Source organism: Manacus vitellinus, unplaced genomic scaffold (genome assembly GCF_001715985.3).
Source record: "Manacus vitellinus isolate BGI_N305 unplaced genomic scaffold, ASM171598v3 scaffold_40_pilon, whole genome shotgun sequence".
NCBI classification, from domain to species: domain Eukaryota; kingdom Metazoa; phylum Chordata; class Aves; order Passeriformes; family Pipridae; genus Manacus; species Manacus vitellinus.
Window position 1 is genome coordinate 4403483 of NW_021940541.1, and position 23356 is coordinate 4426838.

At 43.4% G+C, this 23356-nt stretch overlaps 1 protein-coding gene across 1 annotated transcript in view; it reads right to left on the reverse strand.

Moving 5' to 3' along the window:
• Positions 1-364: 364 nt before the first annotated feature.
• The window catches only part of LOC103761891 (deleted in malignant brain tumors 1 protein), a 51154-nt gene continuing 28162 nt past the window's right edge, over positions 365-23356 (reverse strand). The window contains exons 18-31 of the mRNA XM_029961990.1: positions 15045-15184; positions 14474-14601; positions 12271-12351; positions 11739-12047; positions 11253-11282; positions 10351-10452; positions 9854-9931; positions 8214-8351; positions 7825-7914; positions 3811-4131; positions 2304-2345; positions 2158-2199; positions 2012-2053; positions 365-462 (exon numbers count right to left, since the gene is read on the reverse strand). Coding sequence (XP_029817850.1) covers positions 365-462; positions 2012-2053; positions 2158-2199; positions 2304-2345; positions 3811-4131; positions 7825-7914; positions 8214-8351; positions 9854-9931; positions 10351-10452; positions 11253-11282; positions 11739-12047; positions 12271-12351; positions 14474-14601; positions 15045-15184 — 1641 coding nt within the window. The remainder of the gene's footprint in view (positions 463-2011; positions 2054-2157; positions 2200-2303; positions 2346-3810; positions 4132-7824; positions 7915-8213; positions 8352-9853; positions 9932-10350; positions 10453-11252; positions 11283-11738; positions 12048-12270; positions 12352-14473; positions 14602-15044; positions 15185-23356) is intronic.

Below are 23356 nucleotides of genomic sequence, written 5' to 3' on the forward strand. Positions count from 1 at the left end.
GAAGGGTTGGGGAGGTTGAGAGGTTTCGTTGCCTGGGATGGATCGGGGAGGTCGATGGGGTCTGTGGCCTGGGAAGGGTCGGGGAGGATGAGAGGGTTTTTGGCCTGGGAAGGGTCGGGGAGGTCGATGGGGTCCGTGGCCTGGGAAGGGTTTGTGAGGATGAGAGGGTCTGTGGCCTGGGAAGGGTTGGGGAGGTTGTGGGGGTCCATTGCTTGGGAAGGGTCGGGGAGGTTGAGGGGGTTCACTGCTTGGGATGGGTTGGGGAGGTTGAGGGGGTCCGTTGCTTGGGAAGGGTTGAGAAGGTTGAGCAGCTGAGATTGTCACTGTGAGAAGAGAAAATATGAAGTTAAACATTGTCCATGTTCTAAATACACCGATGACTCATGTGAAAAATAGCAAACTGCTCACCACAGTTGAAGAAATAAATACCTGGTTTTTCAGCTGTTGTGGACTCGGTCGTGACTGTCAAAGAGAAAACAAAAATCACACTTGGGTAACTGTTCCTTGCAAAGCAAGGACTGTCAATGGGAAGGGCAGCAGTTTACTCCCAGGATCATGCTTGATCCTGCAATTCTGACCAATAAATCAGAGCCACACATACCTGCAGCTTCAGGTGTTGTGTTTTCTGCAGGGGTTGATTGGAGACATGAGAGAAAACGAAACAGCAGGTTAGAAACTCTTTTTCCAGCACTGGAAAAGTGAGAGATACCTGAACCACAGGATTGCTGGAGGTCTCACTGGAGTGGCTGGAAGATGGTGCTGCTGCCCAGGGCAGGCATTAGCAAACTGCCCGGAGCAAGAGCAGCCTCAGTGGGAGGAGAACACACCCCTGTGCAGGCTGCCTCTGCCATGGCCTCTGCAGGCTCTGACCCACCATGTGAAAGGCCCTGGAAACCCTTCTTCCCTCCTGGACTTTTATTTGGAGAGAGAAGAGATTTGATCCATTGTAAATACTGCTTTGTCATGGTAGAGATAGTTAAGATTGTGTGTGTAATGTACTGTAATATTTATTTTATACAGTCATTGTAATATATAACCCTTTCCCCCCATTTTGAGTCTTGTATGGTGTCTGGAAAACTCATCTCACATTGGGTTGAGATGAGAGTGGGGGGTTTGGACTTGAGAATTGGATTTTGGGGCTCTCAAACCATGACAGGATGTTTGCTAACCAACAGTTTGGGTTTAATGAGACGAATTTCTAACACCCCGTGCCCACAGGAGTGCTGTGGTCTGTGCTGCCACCTCGGTGGGCACTGAACCTGCCCGTTCCCATGGGAAGCACATCCCAGTTTGTGCAGCGATGGGGATGCAGCTCTGGGAAGTGCTGGAAGGCTGGCTTTCTTGGAATGGGATGATCAAATGCAGATCTGAGTTTATAGTGGTGCAGTGTGTCTGCCCCATTGGTTTCCCCTTCTCTGGTGCTTCCATCAGTGCCAGTATTTCTGCTTTCCCTTTCCCTCCTTTGCTGTGCAGGGAAGCCAAGGGAGAGACAATTGGGATCATCACTGATTCCAATGGCTAAACCCATGAGATTGTACACAGGGAGACAGTCCATACAGGATCAGAGCATGGGTAGACAACTAAACATGTAAGCCAGAGTAACACTGTGTTACTCACAAGTGTTAATGTCTGCTGGAGCAGCAGTAGGAGAGACTGTTGCTCTGAGAAAGAAAGGATGAAATTAAATATTGTTTGTGTGTTAAATGTGTATTTTTCTCCTGACACCCACAGCATGTAAAGCATAGTAATGATAAGTTACTCACGAGTGGTAGTGTCTGCTGGTGCAGCAGTAGGAGAGGCTGTTGCTGTCAGAAAGAAAAAATGAAATTAAATTTTACATGCATTTTAAATGGATTTTTTTTCCACCAAGTCCCACAGTATATAAGCCAGAGTAATGTTTTATTACTTAATACAGAAAGAAAAGGTGAAATTAAATATTGTCTGCATTTTAAGAACTACTTTTGCTCTGAGACCTGTAGCATGTAAGTCAGAGTAACACTGTATTACTTACAAGCAATAGCATCTGTGGGTGCAGCCGTGGGAGGTACTGTTGCTGTGAGGAAGAAAAGGTGAAATTAAATTTAATGTGCATATTAAATGTATATTTTTTCCCTGAGACTCATAGCATGTAAGCCACAGTAATGCTATTTTACTTACGAGTGGTAACTTCTGCTGGTACAGCAGTAGTAGATACTATTTCTGCGAGAAAGAAAAGATTAAATTAAATATTTTGTGCACTTTAAATGTATATTTTTGCCATGAGACATGTGGCATATAAGACAGAATAACACTGCAGGACTTACCAAGAGTAGTGTCTGCTGGTGCTGCACTAGGAGAGAGTGTTGCTGTTGGAAAGAAAAGGTGAAATTAAATATTGTGTGCACGTGTGATAACACCAGTTATTATGTTTTTGCGTGTGCCCAGCCCCCTGTGAGAGCACTGCTCCGGGGAGGACACCACATTGACCAGTGCTTCACAAAATATATCAACTGTGGGAGCTTTGCAAGACCCGTGCAGGGAGAACTCACCAGCTGGAGTGGGCTGTGTCGGGGCCGGGGTGGAAGCAGGTGGCTCTAGGGAAAAAAACAGGAAAGTGAATTTCTAGTTTTGCTACAGAGGATGCTTGATAGAGACTTTCAGTTACTACGTGAAAAACAAGGAAGCAGCAGGGACATAGAACAACCCATTCCTCTCTGGGAGCATCATCATCAAAAAGGATAAGGTGGCAAACCCTGTTTCAAATGTCAGGTGGTAATGGTTGCAGTCACCTTGCAGGGGAAATCTTTAATTTTTTTAGGTGTGGTATATACTCACCAGGGAGGCACGTCTGCTTGAGTTGTCTGTTGACTTCACTTGAGGCCTTTACTAGTAAACCTAACCCTACTAGAAATTTGCTTTCATTTTCCCCCAGGATAAGTTATAAAGCAGCATTTTTGGGGCCAGTTCTCATCCACAACCTGTTGCAGCCAGTTGTGTCACACCTCACTCATCCCAGGTTCACAGGGTGCCTGCCACGTGGATGAACTTTGTCCATGGACCACAACTTGCCATGATTCTGACCACACAGAGGCTCTGGTGACACGAGTTCTCCAACTGCTCATGTGTTTCCAGCCAGAATACAGAACTGCTGGAAAACTGGGAATGGATTTGGAAAAAATCCTAAAGGAAGTTACTAAAAATAATTCCAACTAACTACAAAAAAAGGGAATTTGATTGACTAGTCATAGTTTATAATTTATGGGAAATCAGGGGTAGGAGGATTAGATATACCAGTGATGATGTAAAATTATAAATCAGATAGCAATGCATAAAGCAGACAGGTAACAGAGTAGGAAATGGCATCAGATAAGATTGACAACTATATTCTAGGTAGCCAAAGGATTTGAGAATTAAAATAAAAAAATAAAACACAAAGCTGCATGAGTCAACAAAAAGAAAAAATGTGGTAAAACCCAGCAATTCTCACTGGGCTTGGCTTCATGCCCGAAATGAGTCCACTGATGGAAACAAGTTGTGCATAAAAATCTTAGCAGCAGGCACGCTTAAATTGCTTAGTAGGCAAAAGCTTATGAGAGAACATAGAATATTCTGAGCGGGAAAGGACTCAGAAGGATCATTGAAATACAACTCCTGGTGCTGCCTAGGCCACCACAACAATCCCACCACGTGCCTGAGACCATTGTCCAAACTCTTCTTGATCTCTGCCAGCCTTGGTGCTGTGCCCAGTTCCCTGGGGAGCCCGTTCAGTGCCCAGCCACCCTCTGGGGGAAGAACCTTGTCCTAATATCTAGCGTAGAAGTGCCAGTGTACCTGCACAGATGACACTGGCATCCTCTTTGTGCTGGCATTTATGGACACCGATCCCTGCGTGGGAGCAATCCAAGAGGTTCTCTTCATCCCCTCTGCACTGCACATCATCAAGGAGGATGCTCCCGGAGCCCGGGCCAAACTGGGCTTCAGACAGAGCCATCAGGGCTTCTCCACATCCCAGGCTCCTGCACACCACCTGGGCATCCTGCAGATCCCAGGAATCATCACAGACCGTTCCCCAGCTCCCGCTGTAGTAGAGTTCCACGCGGCCGGAGCACTGGTCACCGCCTGTCAGCCGCAGGGACAGAGCAGGGGGAGGTGCTGTGGAGAAAGAGCCCGTGTTGTGTCTCAGCAGTGTGTTCCCAAGGTGGTGGCACAGCTGCTCTCAGGCCAAGGGTCACCCCAGAGGAGGCAGCAGCAGGCAGCCCACACCCTGGTTCCTCCCTGGAATTTCAGTGCTGCTCTAGGACAGTTATTATAAATTCTCAAACCCAGCAGGCACTGACAGGGTCCTCTCCCCCTGTGCTGATCTCTGGGGAAAATGCTCCTCTCTGGTGCAGCCAGTCACCCTTCCCCACTATGTGGATCAAAGGGAAGCTTTCCCACCTTTTCTTTACCATCATCCACACCACAGTGCTGCCTAAAGGACAAATACCCAACCTTTTCCTGGGATACTGTGCAATCCAAGGGATATAGTTTGAGGCTTTTTTTTTCCCATCCTTTAAATAATGCCTAGTTCAGCCTCTTTCCCCATCCTTGCTGACCCTCTGGCATAACAGATGGCTGGCACAGCACCATTTCCCCAGAACAGTGGCAGAGCTATTTCTTCAGACCACGCTCATTTCTGAGAGCTGGGTACTTACAGAATACTCCACACATTTATCTCCCTTGCAGAGGGAAAGGCTTTCAGAAACCTGAAGTTCCAAATTAGTTTTATGGGCCTGGAGTGTATTTTTCTTTCAGAGAAAGAAATCAGAGACACTGCCAACAACATAATTGAGTTCCTCCTAGTTTGTGGCCATCATAAACTGCACCAAGTATACACACCTGTCTTACTCCTTGGTGGGTCAGTAATTACGAGGTTTTCATTTTGGGATGTTTTGCTGTCACCTGGCAGACATTTGTAACCAGCTAATGCACATCCATTCTGGATGAGGGCCATGTTTCCTGGGACTCTTTGTCCTTAACTCCTTTTTGCTGACCATGATCAAAGCTCCTTCCATCTGAGTACCATGCTAAGCATTTAATTCTGCAAGGGTTGGCTGTGAAGAACTGCCAGCAGCAGCGTGCTTGGCTCACTTCCTGAGATCTAGGTCTAAACTTCCACAAGAATGCCAAACACAAGTTCAGGGAGAAAAACAGATAATTGAAACAAATGCTAATTAACCTGTTGATCCAGGCACTGGGTATTTGCCAAAGATGGTGAAAGGTGTTAAACAGAAAGTTTAAGACTACTTTAAGACTAAATTAGCTATGTAAAACCAGGTGGGAATAGGGGGAAAAAGGTAGATTAAAAATTCTCTATTCAGATTCAGATCTTGACTTGAATTACAGGCAGAAATGAATTTGAAATGAATTCAGCTGATATTTAGAATGACTTTATGGGAAGGAAGCACCTTTCCTATAAAAGTTCGTAAGTAAATGAAGTATTTAATTAATCTGAAATATGATCATCAATCTGAAATTTTCATGGGCACTTTTTTCAGAAAATAAAGGACTGATTAGGTTGCAGTCTCAAGAATCTTAGTGTATTATTGTGGGGTGTCTGTAGACAGCTGAACTGCAACTTTTTACTTTTGTCAAATTAATAAAGGAAAATAATTGATATATTTGTATCTTTTCAAAATCAATTCTTTGTGCTTAGTTAAGTGTAGAACTTAATCAAAGGAATCAGTGAACAATTAATTTTCCTGAGATTTTACCACAATTTACCTGCAATATGTACAAGTGAAAATAACGAGGTTATTAATTAGAGCTATAGAGGAACCTTTTTATTCCTTTAACCACTAAACAGCATCCCTGTTACACACCGTATGCATAAATAAGATTAAATTGTTTGCTCAAATACTGGGTTAAGTAGATGGAGGCAAAAAAATGGTTACAAGCACAGAGTTCCATGGTAATTCTTATGAAACCACATTTACACCATGCATTTGGTTCCTTAAGCCTTAATAACAGTCCAGAGATCACTCCTTTTAGAAATTCACTTTTAACTTTTGAAAGGCAAGCAAATAAATCTTGAGGAACCACATTAATTTCTCGGTTTCACTGGTGTATGCAAAGAATTGCAAATTTTTTCGTTCAGCTGAGTAGATTCAAGGCAAGCAGCAAAATCTGATCAAAGTTTTGTAAAATATTCTTTAAGCAGGGAAGTTTTTGTTTCTATCCTTTTGAAAGGGAAATGACTGGCAGAAAAAAAGGTAGAAAAAGAGCAACTGATATTTCTTTGCTGAGCTGAAGATTTGCCTGTTAATTTGTGAGACAACATTTGCAGAAATTAGGATGAGTGGATCCTAAATCTTGGACATGAAGATGCTTTAAATAAGGTTGGTGGAGCAGTAAGTAAATCTGTCTTACACTCTCTGGCACTGAGTCACAACTCTGAGCTTCTGACAGCAGAGGTAAGGCTGTAGGAGACAAGCAGTGTTAAAAAAAAAAGGTTTTAAAGAGAGAAACTATCAGTTGCCTTGGTAATTGTTTATCATGTTATGCAGCATCTTGGACTAGCAGATGGTTTGGGTGCTAACCAGGAGGCCACAGCTCCCAGACTGTAATAATCTCCTCAGCCCATGCCACTGAAACTGGAAAGGCACAGAGAGAATGGCAGAAGGAAAGGTGAGATCTGTGCACTCTCTGGAGGACAAGATGAGAATTCCAAATGATCTTCATAAACCCAATAGATGTCAAAAATCAGCAAGATGAAGGTCAATAAAGACAGGTGGAACAGGCAGCTCGTTGGAAAGAGAAAACTGATGCACAGTGGCAAAGTCATCCTTTCAGGAGGCACAGAAGGGCCATGGAAAAGCTGGAAGTCAGTGGTGTTACACTACAGTCAGCCAGTGCAGGCTCAGTCTTGCTCTCACATGGACCTGCTTATTGCCACTGGTACTAAACAGGCCTCAGCTGCTCTGCCAGGGATTGTGTGTTTAAGAAAGACAGAGATAATGGGGACTGCTTGGATGAATGATTCAAGAATAAAAGAGGCTTGAAAAAAATGGAAACTTTAAAGAGCTGAATTTAGTTTATGTGGAAAGGGTCTGTCACTATTCTGAAGAGGGCTCTGAAGAGCTTGGCCACCAGTTTCTCTGCTTCCCAGAGAGCCAAAAGAGCAACTGTAGGCACTGCAGAAAATGCCCATCAATAAAAGAACATTGAATATAATGTCCAATTTTTTTTGGTGTGTGTTTTAAAAGTATCTGTCAAGTTCAGAGGCAAAATACGGGGTCATCTCTCTGGGGGAGGTTTGCATAGGGGTTTAAAGGTACTAATGCTATCAATTTCTGCTTCATTAGAACAGGAGGTAGGATGGCATGTGGGGTGACAGGAAGGTGCCAGCTCAGCTTATGGCTGATGCAAAATGGCCCTGTCTGCTGAAATTCTGGTTTTAAGATTTTTTTTAATGCCTAAGAAGTTATTTCACAAATTTGTTAAAGCAGCTCTTTCATTAAAAACTGGCAAAGTGTATTATGAAATAGGTGCCAGAATAAGAGCTGCCCCCACAAAGAGAATGGGGAAAGGTGGGACCTTGCAGCACTATCAGCACAGAGGAAGGGCTGGACCCAATCTCTGGATTTTCCCAACCCAAGCTGATTTTCCCCCCGGTGGGCACCACTAAGAGGTGCTGAGGAGGAGCATGAGAATGGGACAAGCACGACAAGGTATGTCCAGGATTGTCTCTTTGGCACCCGTTGGCAGGTCAGGGACTTTCTGAGCCCCAAATGTGCCTTGCACAGTGGTGAGGACAGAGATATTTTTGCTCCTGAAGCACAGAGGTTCTACCTGGCTGTTCCTTACCTTCAGTCACTGTAGTGGGTGGTGCTGGAGTTGTTGTCGCTGCCGCAGCTCGGGCTTGAGCTCGGACAGCTTCCACCAAAGCCTTTATTCCTGTGACAAAATAACCTCTTGAGGTTTTGAAGAAAAAAACAGTAGGAACAATGAGCAATAATGACCATCATCACAGATATGAACCAGAATTAAATTTGGATTAAAGTATCTGGGTTTGCCCTTTTGCTAAAGAAAAGTGTGAAGTCTCTATTGACACACAACACCACAATGAATAAATGTGTAAAAGCTGGATTTTGAAACCTCTTAGCTACTGGAGAATAAAGCAGTATGTTTTTAGCCCCCTTTATTAAACTTCATTGCATACTTTTCCCACAGAGTATGGCTTTTCCTTAGCTTACCTGGGCTCCAAGTGGCAGCTCTTGCCACTCTGGCTTTGGCTTCAACAGCTGTGCTTTGGGCTCCTGGTGTAGATGCTGCCTCAGCCTCTTCATTTGCTGCAATGGGTGCAAAGGAGGAACTCGGGGATGCTGAAGTGACTGTGAAAGTATTGAGGAAATACGTTATTGGAGAAAAACATCAACCAGTGACAGAAACTGGAGCTGATGATTGCTGATGTGATTTTGATTATGTCCTTGAAGGAAAAGTGACTTGGATTGTAGCCTCTAAAATCTGGTAATTTGAGTCAAAACTTCTAGTAAATATTTACTCAGGTGAGGTGGTATTTTGTTAATATTGACTATAAGCTGAATTTTTCTTCTCTGAGAAAATTAATTAGCAGTTGACTGATTTTAATCTTTATACAGTTATTTTAATCCCACCAATGTAATCTATTTTGAACAAACTCAAGCACTATTGCTATTAGATTTTATGGCACAGTATAAATAAAAGTGAATGTTTTAACTTGGCAGTAACACTGACTGATATATAATGTCCCAACACTGCAAACAGGGTATGTTTTGTCAGCTTGAGGGGATTTGATAAGAAAGCCCAAGTCTGGAGTCTTATGGATTGTTTAGAACCCAGACAGGTAATGTTACAAATAGTGAGCAACGTAGACTGAGTGGCTTTTTTCCCCCTGAGTCATGTTTTATAAAGAAATAAAAATAAAAAAGAAAGATTTCCTTCAGATTCCATGGTTCAAACTGTGCAACATCCATCTTCCCTCGGGGCAGGCTCTACATGCAGCACTCACAGCTCCCACCAGGGTGGTGGAAGCCTGCTCATGCTGCCAGAAATCCAGAAAGTTCTTGGACAAACATCACCTGAACTGAGAGATGCTGATTTTGCAACTCTTGGCATCTCCACTTGTGTCTCCTCCTAAACAAAACCTATAACCACACTTTCCTAACATGCTGCAGGTTGCAGAAATGCCCTTTACCTGTCTGCTGGGTAGTGGGGATTACTGATGTCTGGCTTTCCTCTGTGATGGTGGGGGAAGGAAGGAAGGCAGATGTACTAGCAGGGGAGGCTGGAAGGATGAGAAATTAAATGGTTGTAAGCAGCAATTAAAAGCAAACGAGTGATTTGAAGAGCTTGTGAGTTGCTTTAGGTCTCAGGCTTGATAAAAAACTGATCTAGTGGGTGACATTCCCACCCATGGCTGGGGATCGAAACTAAATGATCTTTAAAACCCCTTCCAACTCAAACCATTCCATGGTTATCAGTCTGCTAAATAACTCATCTCCCAGCTGAGGAACAATGACTGCAAATGCCTGGCTGTGCTCCTTAACATTTCTGGAGTTTTTATGAATCTTGGACGCACAAAATTACAATGACCTGGACAGTTTTGCTTTGTAAATGTATAAGTGTATTATTTATACCTACAAGCTCAGAAGTATAAATAAGTGCATATACCCTTGCTATGCCTTGACAGCCAATATTTGTCAAGTGAAGGTGTTGTAAGGGGGTTGCTCCTTCACAAAGACGTTTTATTTATTCTGATATGAATATTTACAGATTTACATCTTAATTCAGCTGAATCCCCCCAAATTAACAGAATATTTGTTCTAAATAGCACTTGTTAAATGGCTGTCCTTACCTTCAGAAGTTGTGGCTGGAATTTCAGGAGGGGATGTGGCAATATCCTCTATGACAGCAGTGGATGCAGAAGACACAGCTGAGAGCAGTTGAGGAAATACAGAGAGTAGAGATTGGCAGGAATTAGGAGTGAACATGTGAATGGAAGTTTTGATGAAGGTAAGTAGATTTGGGCTTTGCAGGACAGTGAGTCATTGCACAGCCTTTTATTTTTGATGAAAAAAAAAAGACTTTCACCTTCAGCTAATATTTAATAATAAAGGTAGTCGATACTTGTGTTGTTTCTGTTTGCATTCCTTCCCTACTAGAGGGGCTGTACTCATTTGGAAAGATGCAAAGATGATGTTGGCCATTGGCTCTTCCAAGGCTAATTACACACAGTGCTAGTCAATATTTTTACTGTATTCCCAATGCATTCCTCCTGCCTCCTCTAAACAAATTGCACATATTGCTCAAAATTTCCACACATGACATATGCAGTTTGTTTTTTAACCTTACCTTTGTCAGCAGAAGTTGGGGGTTCTGTGGTAGATGTCACAACAGGGCTCTCTGTGGCAGGTGTTGATGTAGAAATGGAAGTTTGGGCCTTTGTTGATGGTGCTGGAAATGAGAGGAAATAACTTATTATAGGGATAAAAGAACAGTCATGAGAACTGAGACACTGGTGAAATAATTTAAATATCAGGTTTTGTGCAGCACTGGGTTAATGCACCAGACCTTCACTTTGGTAAACTGAGATTTCTGTCAATTAATGGCAGTTCTAAATGAGCTTCAGAGATATTTGGCAGTGGTGCCATCAGTGCAGAAATGGCTGTGGAAAAATATGCAGCAACAGCTCAGCATTACTACAGTGTGCTTTTGTGGGTTAAAGCCTTAAGGATGAATATTCTGGGAACCATTTTTTCATTTCTGTGTTACATATAATATAATAAACCATATAACTATGATTCTATTATTCTATATGATAGAAAACTGCATTTTAGCACCTGCTCTTCTGTGTCTGTGTGTTATGAAGAGCATAATTAAATCAACAATTAAACCCCCCAGGAAACATGAGTAGAGTCTGTACTTTAGGATTTCATTTAGGAAATGATTATTTCAGGAACAGGTAAAAAAAAAGGAGTCAGAAACTTAGACCTGAAGTGTTAAGACTTGCCTTGTGTTTTCCCTAGTTATTAGTAGATAAATGGCAAATACAGTCCGTATTAGAAATGTAAAGAACAGAAATAATGCTGCAGTAGGTGAATAAATAGTAATTTGAGGCAATAACTGGTAATTCAGACAACGTGCCTTTCCAGAAAACTGTCTTCTAAGGAGGTGCAATCACATGATTTTTTTTGAGTTAAAAATTAGTCTCTGTGAAGAGCTGGTGGGCTCATGTCTCAAAAGCCTTGCCTTACCTGAGGGTGCAACCGTGGTGTGTACCGCATCTGTGAACACGAAAAAAAGCAAAAATTTACTTTATTGTGCAGTTATTTATAGTGCCTCAAACTAGGTTGCTCCTAATGATGCAATCTTTGATTTTGGTTGTATCTACAGCTAGAGTTGCTTTTATTTCCAGCCAGACATGCCTGGTTCACACCTGGATGTGCCTCTTCTTTCTCTTAACTGTTTGCCTTCCTTTTCTTGGGAATGGGCTGTAATCAGATGTTGACTAAAGTGGTCCTGAAGTACTTGCTTTTCACCATTTTCATACTCAGTGCTTGCTGCTACCAATCCTGGTACGTTGTCCGGGACATCCTTCTTTTCCTCGATCCCACAGTGAGCCTCCACACACACATTTCAGCCTCGCTCTGATTCCCAAGCTCTGCTCTGACGTTTCGTGCATTTATGGTCAACAGGAAAGTCCAAAGGGGTTTTTAGGAGTGCACAACTCATTTATTTACCTGAACAGATGACGCCAACTTCCTCGTTGGGCCTACAGTTGTGTCTGCCCCAGGCGGCGTGCTTGCAGTCCCAGAGGTAAGCTTCCGTCCCTCTGCACCGCACGTCATCCAGCAGGATGCGTTTCCTACTGGGGCCAAAGTAGGAATGGCCCCGGACAGACACAGGTTCACCACAGTTGAGTTGTCTGCACACAACCTTGGCGGCGTTCATGTTGAAATAATCGTCGCAGACCGTGCCCCACTTGAGGCCATGGAAGACTTCCACCCTCCCGGCGCAGCGGTCCCCTCCGGATGCCAGCCGCAGGCGTGCTGGCCGTGGAACAGAAGCAGAAATCGGCAGGTAAATCTCAGTTTGTTTGTTTTGTGCCTGTTTATTCTTATTTCTAATCGTGCGCCCCCGTGGCTCTGCTGTGTGCAGGGCCTGCCTCGGTGGATCATCGCCGGCTGTGCTGCCGAGGTAACCAGCTCACCCAGGGAGCTCTGCGGGCCTGCCCCGTGTGTTCACACTCAGCAGCACATCTCACCCTCTTACCTTTGGGTTTAAACCAGTCTGAAACTCTGTCCCATAGTGATTCGTTATCTCCAGATGGTGGGTTCCCCTCTGTGCCACTTGCTGTGGTAGAGAAGAAAACATATTGGCATTGTAGTAGTGCACCACGATTCCATGTGTGTTTTATCTTTTGCTGTGAGATGGTACCTGTTATGTGTTGATACAGTTACAGAATCATGTAAGTTGGAAAAGGCCTCTAAGCTCACTGAGTCCAACCTTTGACTGATCACCACCTTGTCAACTGGATGAGAGCTATGAGTGCCCTGTCCAGTCATTCCCTGGGCACCTCCAGGGATGGTGACTCCACCACCTCCCTGGGCAGCCCCTTCCAATGCTTGACAAACCTTTCTGTGAAAAAATTCCTCCTGTTACATGCAGTAAATGCTGGCATGTGGTGTGTTTTCAAGGCAATCCTGTGGTTGAATGAGATGCTTTGAGCTTGATCACTGTGAAAAAATATTACCAATCCCTTAGGAAAAGAGGTAGGAGAGGTGGAGATGAGTTTGTTCCCTCATTCATGGCTCACTGGAAGATGGCTGTAGACAATCTTATTTCATGACAGCACAAAGAGCAAAGGGATCTGACCCCAGAAATCCTCATATAGCTTTACCCCCAGTGAAGACATGGGCTTCTGGGAGCTGAGCTCTGCCAAATTTCACTGGGGCAGCAGGAAAGGTTCCTTGCCATATATGATTGCTGAAGGAGCAGAGCAGGCTGTGGACCATTTGTCTGTGCAGAATGTGACACCTGATTTCTCTGGCAGCACATTATAGCTTAAATCTCTGCAAATGCCTGCTCAGGTCTGCATGTGAAACCCAGATTTGTCTAACTCTGCAGTGAAGAATATACTATATAATACAGTATATTATAGAACAAAATGTATGTTTGATTAAACCAGCCCATGGCATCATGGTTCAGATGCCAGAGGATGAAATGGTCTTCCAAAAGGGGATACTAACCTGCAGTCTGATTTGATAATCAGATGTGTGGATTTGATAATCTGTAGTCTTAGTCACATAAATACCTTAGAAACCCTACCAGTATCCATGAAAGAAAAAAGGATTTAGGCTGCCAAGGGCCAGAGCAGTGTTTTCAAATATCAGCTTTTAAAAATAATTGGCATGCTCTGAAAACCTGTGCCTGATTCATTCATTAAAATCAGGGGAAATTTCACTTGGGGATTTTTTTACTTCCTTTTCAAATTGGCATTTGATCTCCAGACACTCACTTTCACAGACTTTTGTTTTAGTGATACTAATGTCTTAGGTTTGCAAGACAGGATCCTAAGGGGGTTTTCCAGTCAAAATTAATCCAGTCTACATAAAGTCAAATCAAAGAGAAAAAGGAACCTATGGAATAAGGACCAAGATCATATTATTACTGAAGTGTTGGGATTTGATCACATTCTTGAAATGCATCACTGTACTCTCTGATGCTGACCTTCCCTCTGGGCTGTCTTTGCTCTTGTTTTTTGAATAATTCAATATAGCCAACACTTAATCCACACTCTATGAAATTATCTCTTTTTGTAAGGAATTGGCAAGACTTTTTTCTTGGTGCTCATGCTGATAATTAAAGCTCAAAGTATCTCATTTAAACTAGCAAGATTACAGGGGACGTTTGGGATTATTGTTTGAAGTTTGAAGGAAGATGTCACTGCAGCAGACTATATTTCCAGCTGGGTCTGGCAGACTGCTCTGTGTTTCTTTTTCTCTCTTTCTCCACATTTGAAAATGTACAGTGTACAACATTTTTAATTAAAACTAGGATATTAGAAGGTGAGTGATTAGGGAACAACTTCCACAAACTATTCTTATCACAGCAAAGAGACAAAGAAATATTCTTCATCCTTCATCAGTCCATCACCTTCATAGATTATATTTTTAAGTACATTATCTTAATGTACTTAATGTACATGTTGTATATAATATATTATGCATATAATATATATAATATATGTTATATTTTGTATTTTAAAATACATGTATTTTTGAATATAAGCTACGTATTTGGACTGAATCTTTTAATTAGAAGTCAATTTAAACCACGAATTCTATGGTGCACAGCTCACCAGCAATATTCTGGGAGAATCTTTGCCACACTTCCCAGCAAGCCAGCCTGTATTAGTAAATGATTCTGCCTGTAACATCCCCCTGCAAGCATGAAAAAATTGTAAAGGCAGTACCTGGTCCAGAGAGAAGAGTAGTGCTTAGCAGGAGCAGCCAGGTGAGACGCACCTGAAGGTCCATCCTGGCTTTGGTGGTCTGGTCTAACCCGGCACAGCCTCCGAATTTATACTGCATGGGCTCTGGTCTGCATCAAAGGTGTGTGTTGTGCAACTTGATCTCTCCTCCTGACCTTCCAGATCGATGCCAAGGAAGCGATTTACTGGGTATTTTCGTTTCACAGGGTACACCCAGACACCCGGATGAGGGGATCCACATCATGGAGCTGTTCCAGACTGGCTGTGGAGACCTTCCCAAACACTCCCCGGGCACCTCTGTGGCCCTGTGTTGATCATGTGGTTGTTCCAGGAAGCTGTGATTTACTTTTGGAGGTTAGGCTGTTTGGTAAGGACTCTCATGCTACCCATTAAGACAGTTTCGAGTTTACAACCATACTAAACCAGATTAAATTGGTGAAAGAATTGTGCCAAAGGATTAGCACCCTAAAAATGTCAGGAAAGTCTCAAACAAATTCTCTTTGTCTGCCACAAATCACCCCTGTAAGAAGCAGCTTCTATGTTTTTTTCTTACTTTTCTGACTCCTCTTTAACCCGGGAGTGGATCCCTTCAGTGTGGTTCAGATCTGCACTTTTCTCCTTGCCACTTGCAGCCCCCAGACCAATAAAATAGGTGTAAGACATACTGGTTGAGGTAAGGTTGGGTAAGAAGAGCTACAGCAACCAAAGAAAATGGAACAAGACAGGGCTAGAAGGTGCTATCAACACATTTTTCACTAGTGACAGGGTTTTATGCTGCTGTCAAGGGATATATGATCAAAAGATATGAGGCAAAAGATATTGTAACGTCATTATAAATACAAATGAATAAAGGACTAGGAGAATGCATGAAATAAAGTCATCATGGAGAGGAAATACACACAGTAGGTCACCTGGATATACTTTGCCAGCTGTTTTAGTGGCATCTTTTCAGATTAGGTGACTTGCATGGAAAAAGGGAATCCTACCCAGGAAGGCCATCCAACTTAGGTGGGTAAGACTGTCCTCTATCAAAGCTCTGGATGCAACAGGATCCCTCCAACCATGCAGTCTTCTCCCTGGCATGAAGTGGTGGTGTCAGCACCACCATGGCCTCTGATACCCCAGAGGATGCCTCCAGCTCTGCCTCACTCTGTACTGTCAGGGAGGAGATGAGTCTCATCTGGAGTAAAAAAACAAAGCTAAATTTTCTCATCTGAATCAAAAGTGAACATCAGTTCTTTCTTTCCATGAATGTTTTTTTTTAAACTCCCACTTCTCTGCGTGTATATTGCTGGAATTCAGCATAATTTCCTGAAGTGACTCAGTGGGTTTATGGTAGATCTTTATCAACATATTTCTCTCCATGTAGGTCTAAGCTGGGCTGGAACATTATGGTGGGTAGTAATTTCTTTTGAATAATATTCTCCCTAGGAAGGACAGATTCCTGTGGAAAGAGCTGTGTCTGTCTGCTGACTCAGCCAAACAGTTTGCTCAGCAGTAAAGTTACTTGCCCAAGAAATCCCAAGCAGCAGGAGCATGGATGTTAATGGAAAGTGGGGAAGTAATTCACATTATCTAGTTGTAGGCAGGCAATCTATTCATAGACTAAGCCCTTAATCAGTGGCATTTCAGTGCAGCTCTATTTGAAGCCTCGATACAGGAAGAGAAGGAATGGGGAATATGACTGAATGCAAGTATCTTGAATAAGAAAAGCATCAATACTTGCTTTTTCAGCACTCCTCAGTCTCTTTTATGAAACAGGTCCAAAAGCAGTCATTAGTCCCAGCAAACATGCAGAGGGCTGAGGGTTCTACCACGCAGCTCTTGCCTAATGAGGCTGGATCTCACCTCAGGCTGTTTTACAGCCTATTAAGCAGTGATGGTGGTGGGTACTGGAGGGGGCAGAAGGTCTGTACAGCAAACCTGTGGTGACAGGTGTCACAGTATGACCAGCCTCCAGCATCAAAAGAAGCATGGCCAGTGGAGGGAGGGGATTCTCTTTCTCTATTCTGTTCTGGTGAGACCCCACCTGCAGTGATGCCTCCAGCTCTGGGGCCCCCAATATGACAATGCTGCTGCCTGAGGAGGCCATGGAGATACTCAGGGTGCTGGAGCTCCTCTGCTCTGGAGACAGGCTGGGAGAGTTGGAGTTGATCAGCTTGGAGAACAGAAGGCTCCAGGGAGACCTTAGAGCCCCTTCCAGTGTCTAAAGGGGCTCCAAGAGAGCTGGAGAGGGACTTTGGACAAGGGCCTGGAGGGACAGGACAAGGGGAATGGCTTTAAACTGCCAGAGGGCAGGGTTAGATGAGGAAGGAATTGTTCCCTGTGAGGGTGGTGAGGGCCTGGCACAGGTTACCCAGAGAAGCTGTGGCTGGAAGTGTCCAAGCCCAGCTTGGACGGAGCTCTGAGAAACCTGGTGTAGTGGAAGGTGTCCCCACCCATGACAGGGGTTGGAATTACAGGATCTTTAAGAGCCCTTTCAACCCAAACATTGTATAATTCTATGATTAGAAAGGAAGGGGTAAGATTTCAGTCCAAAGGTAAGCAAGCAGACTAATCCTGTGTGGTAGAAACCAGCAGTGATGACAATAGGGCTGACCTTTGTGGTCTTGGAAGAGCAAAACTGTTTCCCAGAACATCTTCTTAGAGAAATCTATCTTAATCTGCTCATAGAAAACAAGCAGCTAAATGTCATGAAATAGCTTCATGCTCGTGGTTGGGTGTTAATCTTTTCTTCATGAAGTTTTGTTGCACTGGCAAAACTACCCCTCTCTGCAAAGAGCTTTTTTTCAGCTCTTTCTGACCACATATGAATTTCAGTGTGTATTTTGTATTGTGAAATGCAGCATCTGAATACTGGGGAAAGAGCATGCGTGAAGTGTGGGATATATGTGTGCTCACACAGGCAGAGATACAACATTTGTACATGGGACATGTTCTCTGTGGGACACCTTCTGCTAAAGGGACAAGTTCTCCACGAAGTCACCCTGCTCTGCAACTCCTCCAGCATTTGCAAAATAAAAGTGAGCTCACCGAAGGCATTTAAACCTCTGATTTTTATGGAAAATTAGTGGTATAATTTCCACAAGGATCTGGGGCTAAAGGGACTAAAAGGAGAGGAAAATTAGACTGTTCTGGAGGCTGCTGCCACCGGAGGGCAGCGAGGCACTGTCCTTGGGAAGTGTGCACAGGACTGGGAAAGATGCTCCCACACCACAGTGCTTCTAGGGAGTCTGTAAAGAGGCCTCCACTTCAGCAAATACCTTTAAAAGCAAGCAGAGAAAGATGCAAAAGAGACAGCTAGAAAGAGCAGGACAGTTGTTTCCATTCCTTACCTCTCTTGCCAAGATTGGAGGATGTGTCTCTGCACAGGTGGAAAGGAGGAGAAACTCTGGCTCGTCTGAGACACCCACCTGTTTCATTTTCCCTTGCAGCTCCTCACTCATTATCCCTTACAGAGATTATAACCCACGACACCTGGTAGCTCTCATGTCTAACATTCGTGAGGAATTTTTCCCTGAAGTACTTCTGAAGGAATAAACTAGGGCTGACTGCCTTTCTCCTGTATGTGCATTTCTCATACAGATGCTCTGGTTTGGAGAAAGGGAGGGAGAGGCAGTTGTTCACAGCCTATTCTCATGCAGCTTCTGATCTTATTTGTATTTTCTCTTCCTTGAAAGAAAGAAATCACTGATGTGTGTGAACTCACAACATGGGACTCTTTTTTTTTTTTCCCATGCCATAGTAATATACTTGTTACTTCTTTAGATATACTTTCTGCACTTTTGAGAAGATTTCTTAGACAGCAAATCCTGTTCTTTGCTGAACCCTTTGTGTTTCCTACAGTCAGGTGCTGGCCATGACCAGTGCCCTGCCACAAGGGAGATTTTCACAGAATCATATGGAAACAGCCCTGGCCCCAAAGCCAGTGGGGTTGAGGGACCAGTGTGTCAAAACCTGGATCTCCACACAAGTGAGTTCAGTTGTAGAGAGTGAGAAGTCCCTCTTGAGCTCCCTTTTCTCCAGGCAAATCCCCCTCTCAGCTCTCTGAGCTGCTCCTCATCAAACCTGTGCTCCAGACCCTTCCTCAGCTCCACTATCCTCCTCTGGACATGCTCCAGACCCTCAATGTCTTTCTTGTCATGAGAGACCCAAAGAGTGACCCCAGGATCTGAGGTGTGGCCTCAGCTCCACAGCACAGGGAGAGGGTCACTACCCTGGTCCTGCTGCCACTCTGTTGCTGATCCAGGCCATGTTGTCTCTCTGCCAACCATTCCACTAAATCCAAGTCCAGTAAGTTCTGAAGTGAAAGGTATTTTTGCATGCTGAAGAATAATTGGAGAAAAAGGGAAATCCCAGGTGAACTAAATCACATCTGCGATAACATAACCTGCAAACAGGTTCCCCATGTTTAGGGTTAATTTACTGCTAAAGTGGAAACCTTCCCTCTGAAGCCATCTTCTTTGGACAAAACTGAGTATTGAGTGCTGGGTCCAGCTTTGCAGTCCCAGAGGAGAGTTGCCTTGGGATGAGGATCCACCATCTGGTCTCTGGAAGCCTCAGTGCACCCCTGTGAGGGAAAAATCTTTGTCAGAGGTGCAGGCTATGCCAAAGTCAAGGGGTGTTGGTGACCTTGGTTGTACACATGGTAGGATAGGTCACTTCATCCTGCTGCCCAGCTAAGGCTTTGTGTCAACACACCTTGCTTACCTTGGCATGTGCTGCATTCTTGCTGCTTTTCCTGTTTTTTGCTTCCATGTGGACAATGGTCTTAATGAAAAGGTTTTTTTCAGCTCTTAAGAGATCCCTTTGACCTCAGCAGGTACCATGGGCAGGGGTCACACAGAGTACCACCAAAATCCCCAACCAACAGATCCAAAGCCCAGTTAAAATTATGCACTGGAGAGGCATGGGAGAGGTTCAGTTCAAACACACATTCGGAGATTGGGATGTCTGTGCTACAGTAGATGGTATCCAGTTACCTTAGAATTCTTACAGGAATAACAGCCCTGAGAAACCCAAACTGTGTTTACCAAGCCACTTCCTCCACCAGTATCTCCTTTCTGCCCTCCCATGAGTGTTCCTGGCTCACCACTAGTAGCACATTCTGAGGATCCCGGGACAGACAACCCTTCCTGGGTGTGTAACTCCAGCTCCTGCTCCCAGTAACCACCTCTGAGCACATGAGGGAGAACACAAAGAGCCAGTCGGGTCTTGACTCACTCCTGCCTTCCCTGTTCTTCCCTTGTCACACCCTGACAGCTCTGCTGGCTTTATTCCAGGCCGACTACAAGAGTCTCAATTTACACAATTTAGAATTTTATATCAAAAAAATAAGATCGTGCCAATGGTACCTGAGAAAAGCACATCATCATCTCCCCTCTGCCCACCGTTATGTGTTGACCATCCTCCATGAGAGCATTTCCCACAGGGAACCAGGCATCATCTGGGAAAATGTTCCTTGATCCTGGAATGAAAAGTGCATTTCCCAGTGCAGAGAAGGAGATGAGGCTTTATAGGTTGCCAAACCACTAAACTAGATTCTGGAATACTGTGAAGCTGATTTAGTATATCATGGGGGCTATTGGATTCTCTCCAGGCCTTTCCTCTCCAGGGAAGGTGGAGAGAGTAATTTCACCAGTGCCAGCAGACCTACAGGGTCACTGTGGGGCAATTTGAAATCCCTTGTTTTTTCCTGGGTCACTGTTTGACCCAAAGATCCCTGGCTTGGGCCAGGCAGATGTTCACAGTTACCTAAATCAGGTTTTCAAGGCCAGGCTGGATGAGGCTCTGAGCAACCTGGTTTGTGGAAGGTGTCCCTGCCCGTGGTGGGGAGTTGGAACAAGATGAGCTTTAAGGTCCCTTCCAACCCAAACCATTCCATGATTCTCTGTTACTAAGATGGTGATTTATTCCCAGCTGAATACTGGTTGTGAAATTAGTAGTAGGGAAATAAATTACCTGTGTTTAAAAATGCTGGGGGGTGTTTATCTATTGATATATTTGCAATGAAGTATTTAAATTAGCGGAGGAAAATCAAGGTTCAGCTCACTGAGGCAAAGGTGACCAAGAGATGAGGTTAATCAAGCCAAAGCAACACAGTGTGACCACGACTTACTTATAACTGAGTTTTCTTTTCTCCTTGCATTTTAGTATCACTGAAGGGCCCTTGAGTTTCATTATGAAGTGGAAAGAGTCTCTTAGGGCTTTTTTGTGTCTGAGGTAATTCTAACCAACAGATAAAATGCTGTTTTATGCCATGCCTTTTCTTTTTTTAAGACTTGGGACTTTTAGCAGCCTGATCCAGAGAATAAATTTTTCACACACAAAAAATCCCATCCTTCCCATACCGTGGCAAACCAGATACACATTTCAGTTTCGTTTATTTATTCTCTCTAAAGTTTAAAAATCCATGGTTAGCCTCATGAAAACAATGTAAATCAGTATTAGTGCTTTCATTCTGATCAAAATAAACTATATTTTAAGAAGGTTTCCAAATGCAGAAACTAACAAATAAACTGAAGATGTAAATAAAAAATAATTTAAAGTGGAAGTTTATGCTAAGGAAAATTTTTTCAAGATAGAAATGTCTGAATAAATATGAAATTGAAATTGCAAGGTATTTGAGGTCCCATAGAAGCTGAGAGAGGAGGAAATAGACAAAATATACATCTTAGAAATTATGGTTTTCATAAAATTAACTATATTTTTAGAACAAGTTCTTCATTGAGAGAGTGGTTGGGCACTGGAAGAGGCTCCCCAGGGCAGTGGTCACAGCACCAAGCCTGACAGAGCTCAAGAAGCACCTGGACTATGCTCTTAGTCATAGGGTTTAGATGTAGGTTGTCCTGTGAGGAGCAGGGAGTTTGACTCAATCCTTGCGGTTCTCTTCCAGCTCACAATATTCTACGACTCTCTGATAATACTTCACCTTTTTTGCAAACCCTGTTTTGTTTCAGAAAATGCCCTACAAGTGCATGATTAAGCTCTTAAAGGTGCATGTGTGCTGAAGGTGACAGAAATGATGGCACACGAAATGATGAGCTGTCTTTCCTTGCTAGCAACTTGAAAAATCAATGGAGAACAGGACAGCTTTGCAACTTTTTTACCAGCTGACAGGCATTAAAAAAGTTGCTGGGGTTAAATGTGGATAAGAACTAGAATGACCAGAAGATCACAACATATCCTTCTTCGGAGGGATCTAACACAGTCCTGGTTCCTTCTTGTTGATTCCTCTCCCTGGGCTGCAAAGGGGTCATGACTCTAAACCTTTGGATTTGGTTTATCCTGATTATCTCACTCAAACAAACGATCTGTGGGCGTTCAATAGGAGCTTTGTCCAGGTGAGAGATGTGGGATTAGGGCCTTAAATTCATGAAGAGTCTCCTGTGTGAAAGCTTGTTGGTTCTGTAAGGGCAGAATGTGCCCCGGGATTGCTTTTGGATGCTCCTCCCTAGCCCTGGTAGTGAGCAAACAGAATTGGTTAACAGAGATTACAGGTGGTTAAAAGAGTGTGATAGTAGTATAACAGTATTGGATGGACTCTGAGTGGCACTGGCTAAAATGCTCTAAAAGGTTTTGACTCTTGGTTGGATGGAAGTTTGCCACGTCAAATATTGATTAAAAAAAAAAAGAGGGAAATGCTCTGCTCAGGACAGAGATTTGGCAACAATATGGCTTTGAAGAGAGGCATAATGCTCTTGAGAAACGTGGTTTCTGGTTCAGAGGAGCATTTTTCAACTTGACAAAATAAAAAATTCGTTGTGACTCTTCTTGGCCAAGCAAAGACATTGATGTGTGCACGGGCAAATGGCACTGGCATTGTGGTGGCTGTCACACTCCTCTCTGTACCACCCCATGTGAGAACACTCCCACAGACAGATTTCATTTCCCCAGCACTACACATCACCCATGACAATATTTCTTGGGCTATGAGTAAAGGTAGCATTTCCTGAAGATGATGCAACATGTCCACAAAACTCCAGGTTGCAGACAACTTCTGTGTCACTCATATCCCAGAAATAGTCACAAACAGTCCCAGAGGTTCCTTTGTAAAACATTTCAAGAAGCCCTTCACACTCATTCCATCCATTTAGCAGCCTTGCTGACACTTATTTGAAAGAGAAAAGAGAATTCCCCTGAACTTGGACACTTCATGGGAAGACAGATTCATTGATTTATGTGGGTTGGAAGGGACCTCCACAGGTCTCTGGTACTACCCCTGCTTGAGGCAGGTTCAGAGTAGGTTGCTATTAATTACCAACAGAATAGAAAAGCTGTTCACCTCTCTGGTACCTGCTGTACACTGGTATGTTATTTTACAGGAAAGGCACAAGCAATACAAAGACAGCAATGTCCAGACTTTTCAGTTAAAATCTATCAGTGTTTTTAACTGTACAAATCCAGTTCTAGAACATCAAAACATGTTGACATTAAATGCAATTGCACAAAAGTAAGAAATTTCCCTGTTGCTTCAGATCCTGTGCCAGCTGTGAACAAAGAAGGGGCAGTCATTTCTAGGTGGAGTATTCAGTCACTGCACTAACTACTACATCTATCAAGGAAAGGGAGCACTGCAGATTGTGCTAAAAATGTTATTGAAACAGGAAGAAGCAGATTGTTGCATCTTGTTTCAAAGCTACTACACATGTCTACAACAGAAGTCACACCGGTTTTGAAACACATCAGTTTATGACTGCAGGGGAAAATACGAATTTTTAAAGTGTGAGCGATAAAAAATTGTGTAAATGAGACAACGTAGTCACTGAAATAAAAATCCAAGGTAAATCGAAATAAAAATCCACGGTAAATCAAAATAAAATCAAGAGGTGTTTGAATACTACAGAGGAAATGTTACTGGAAGGT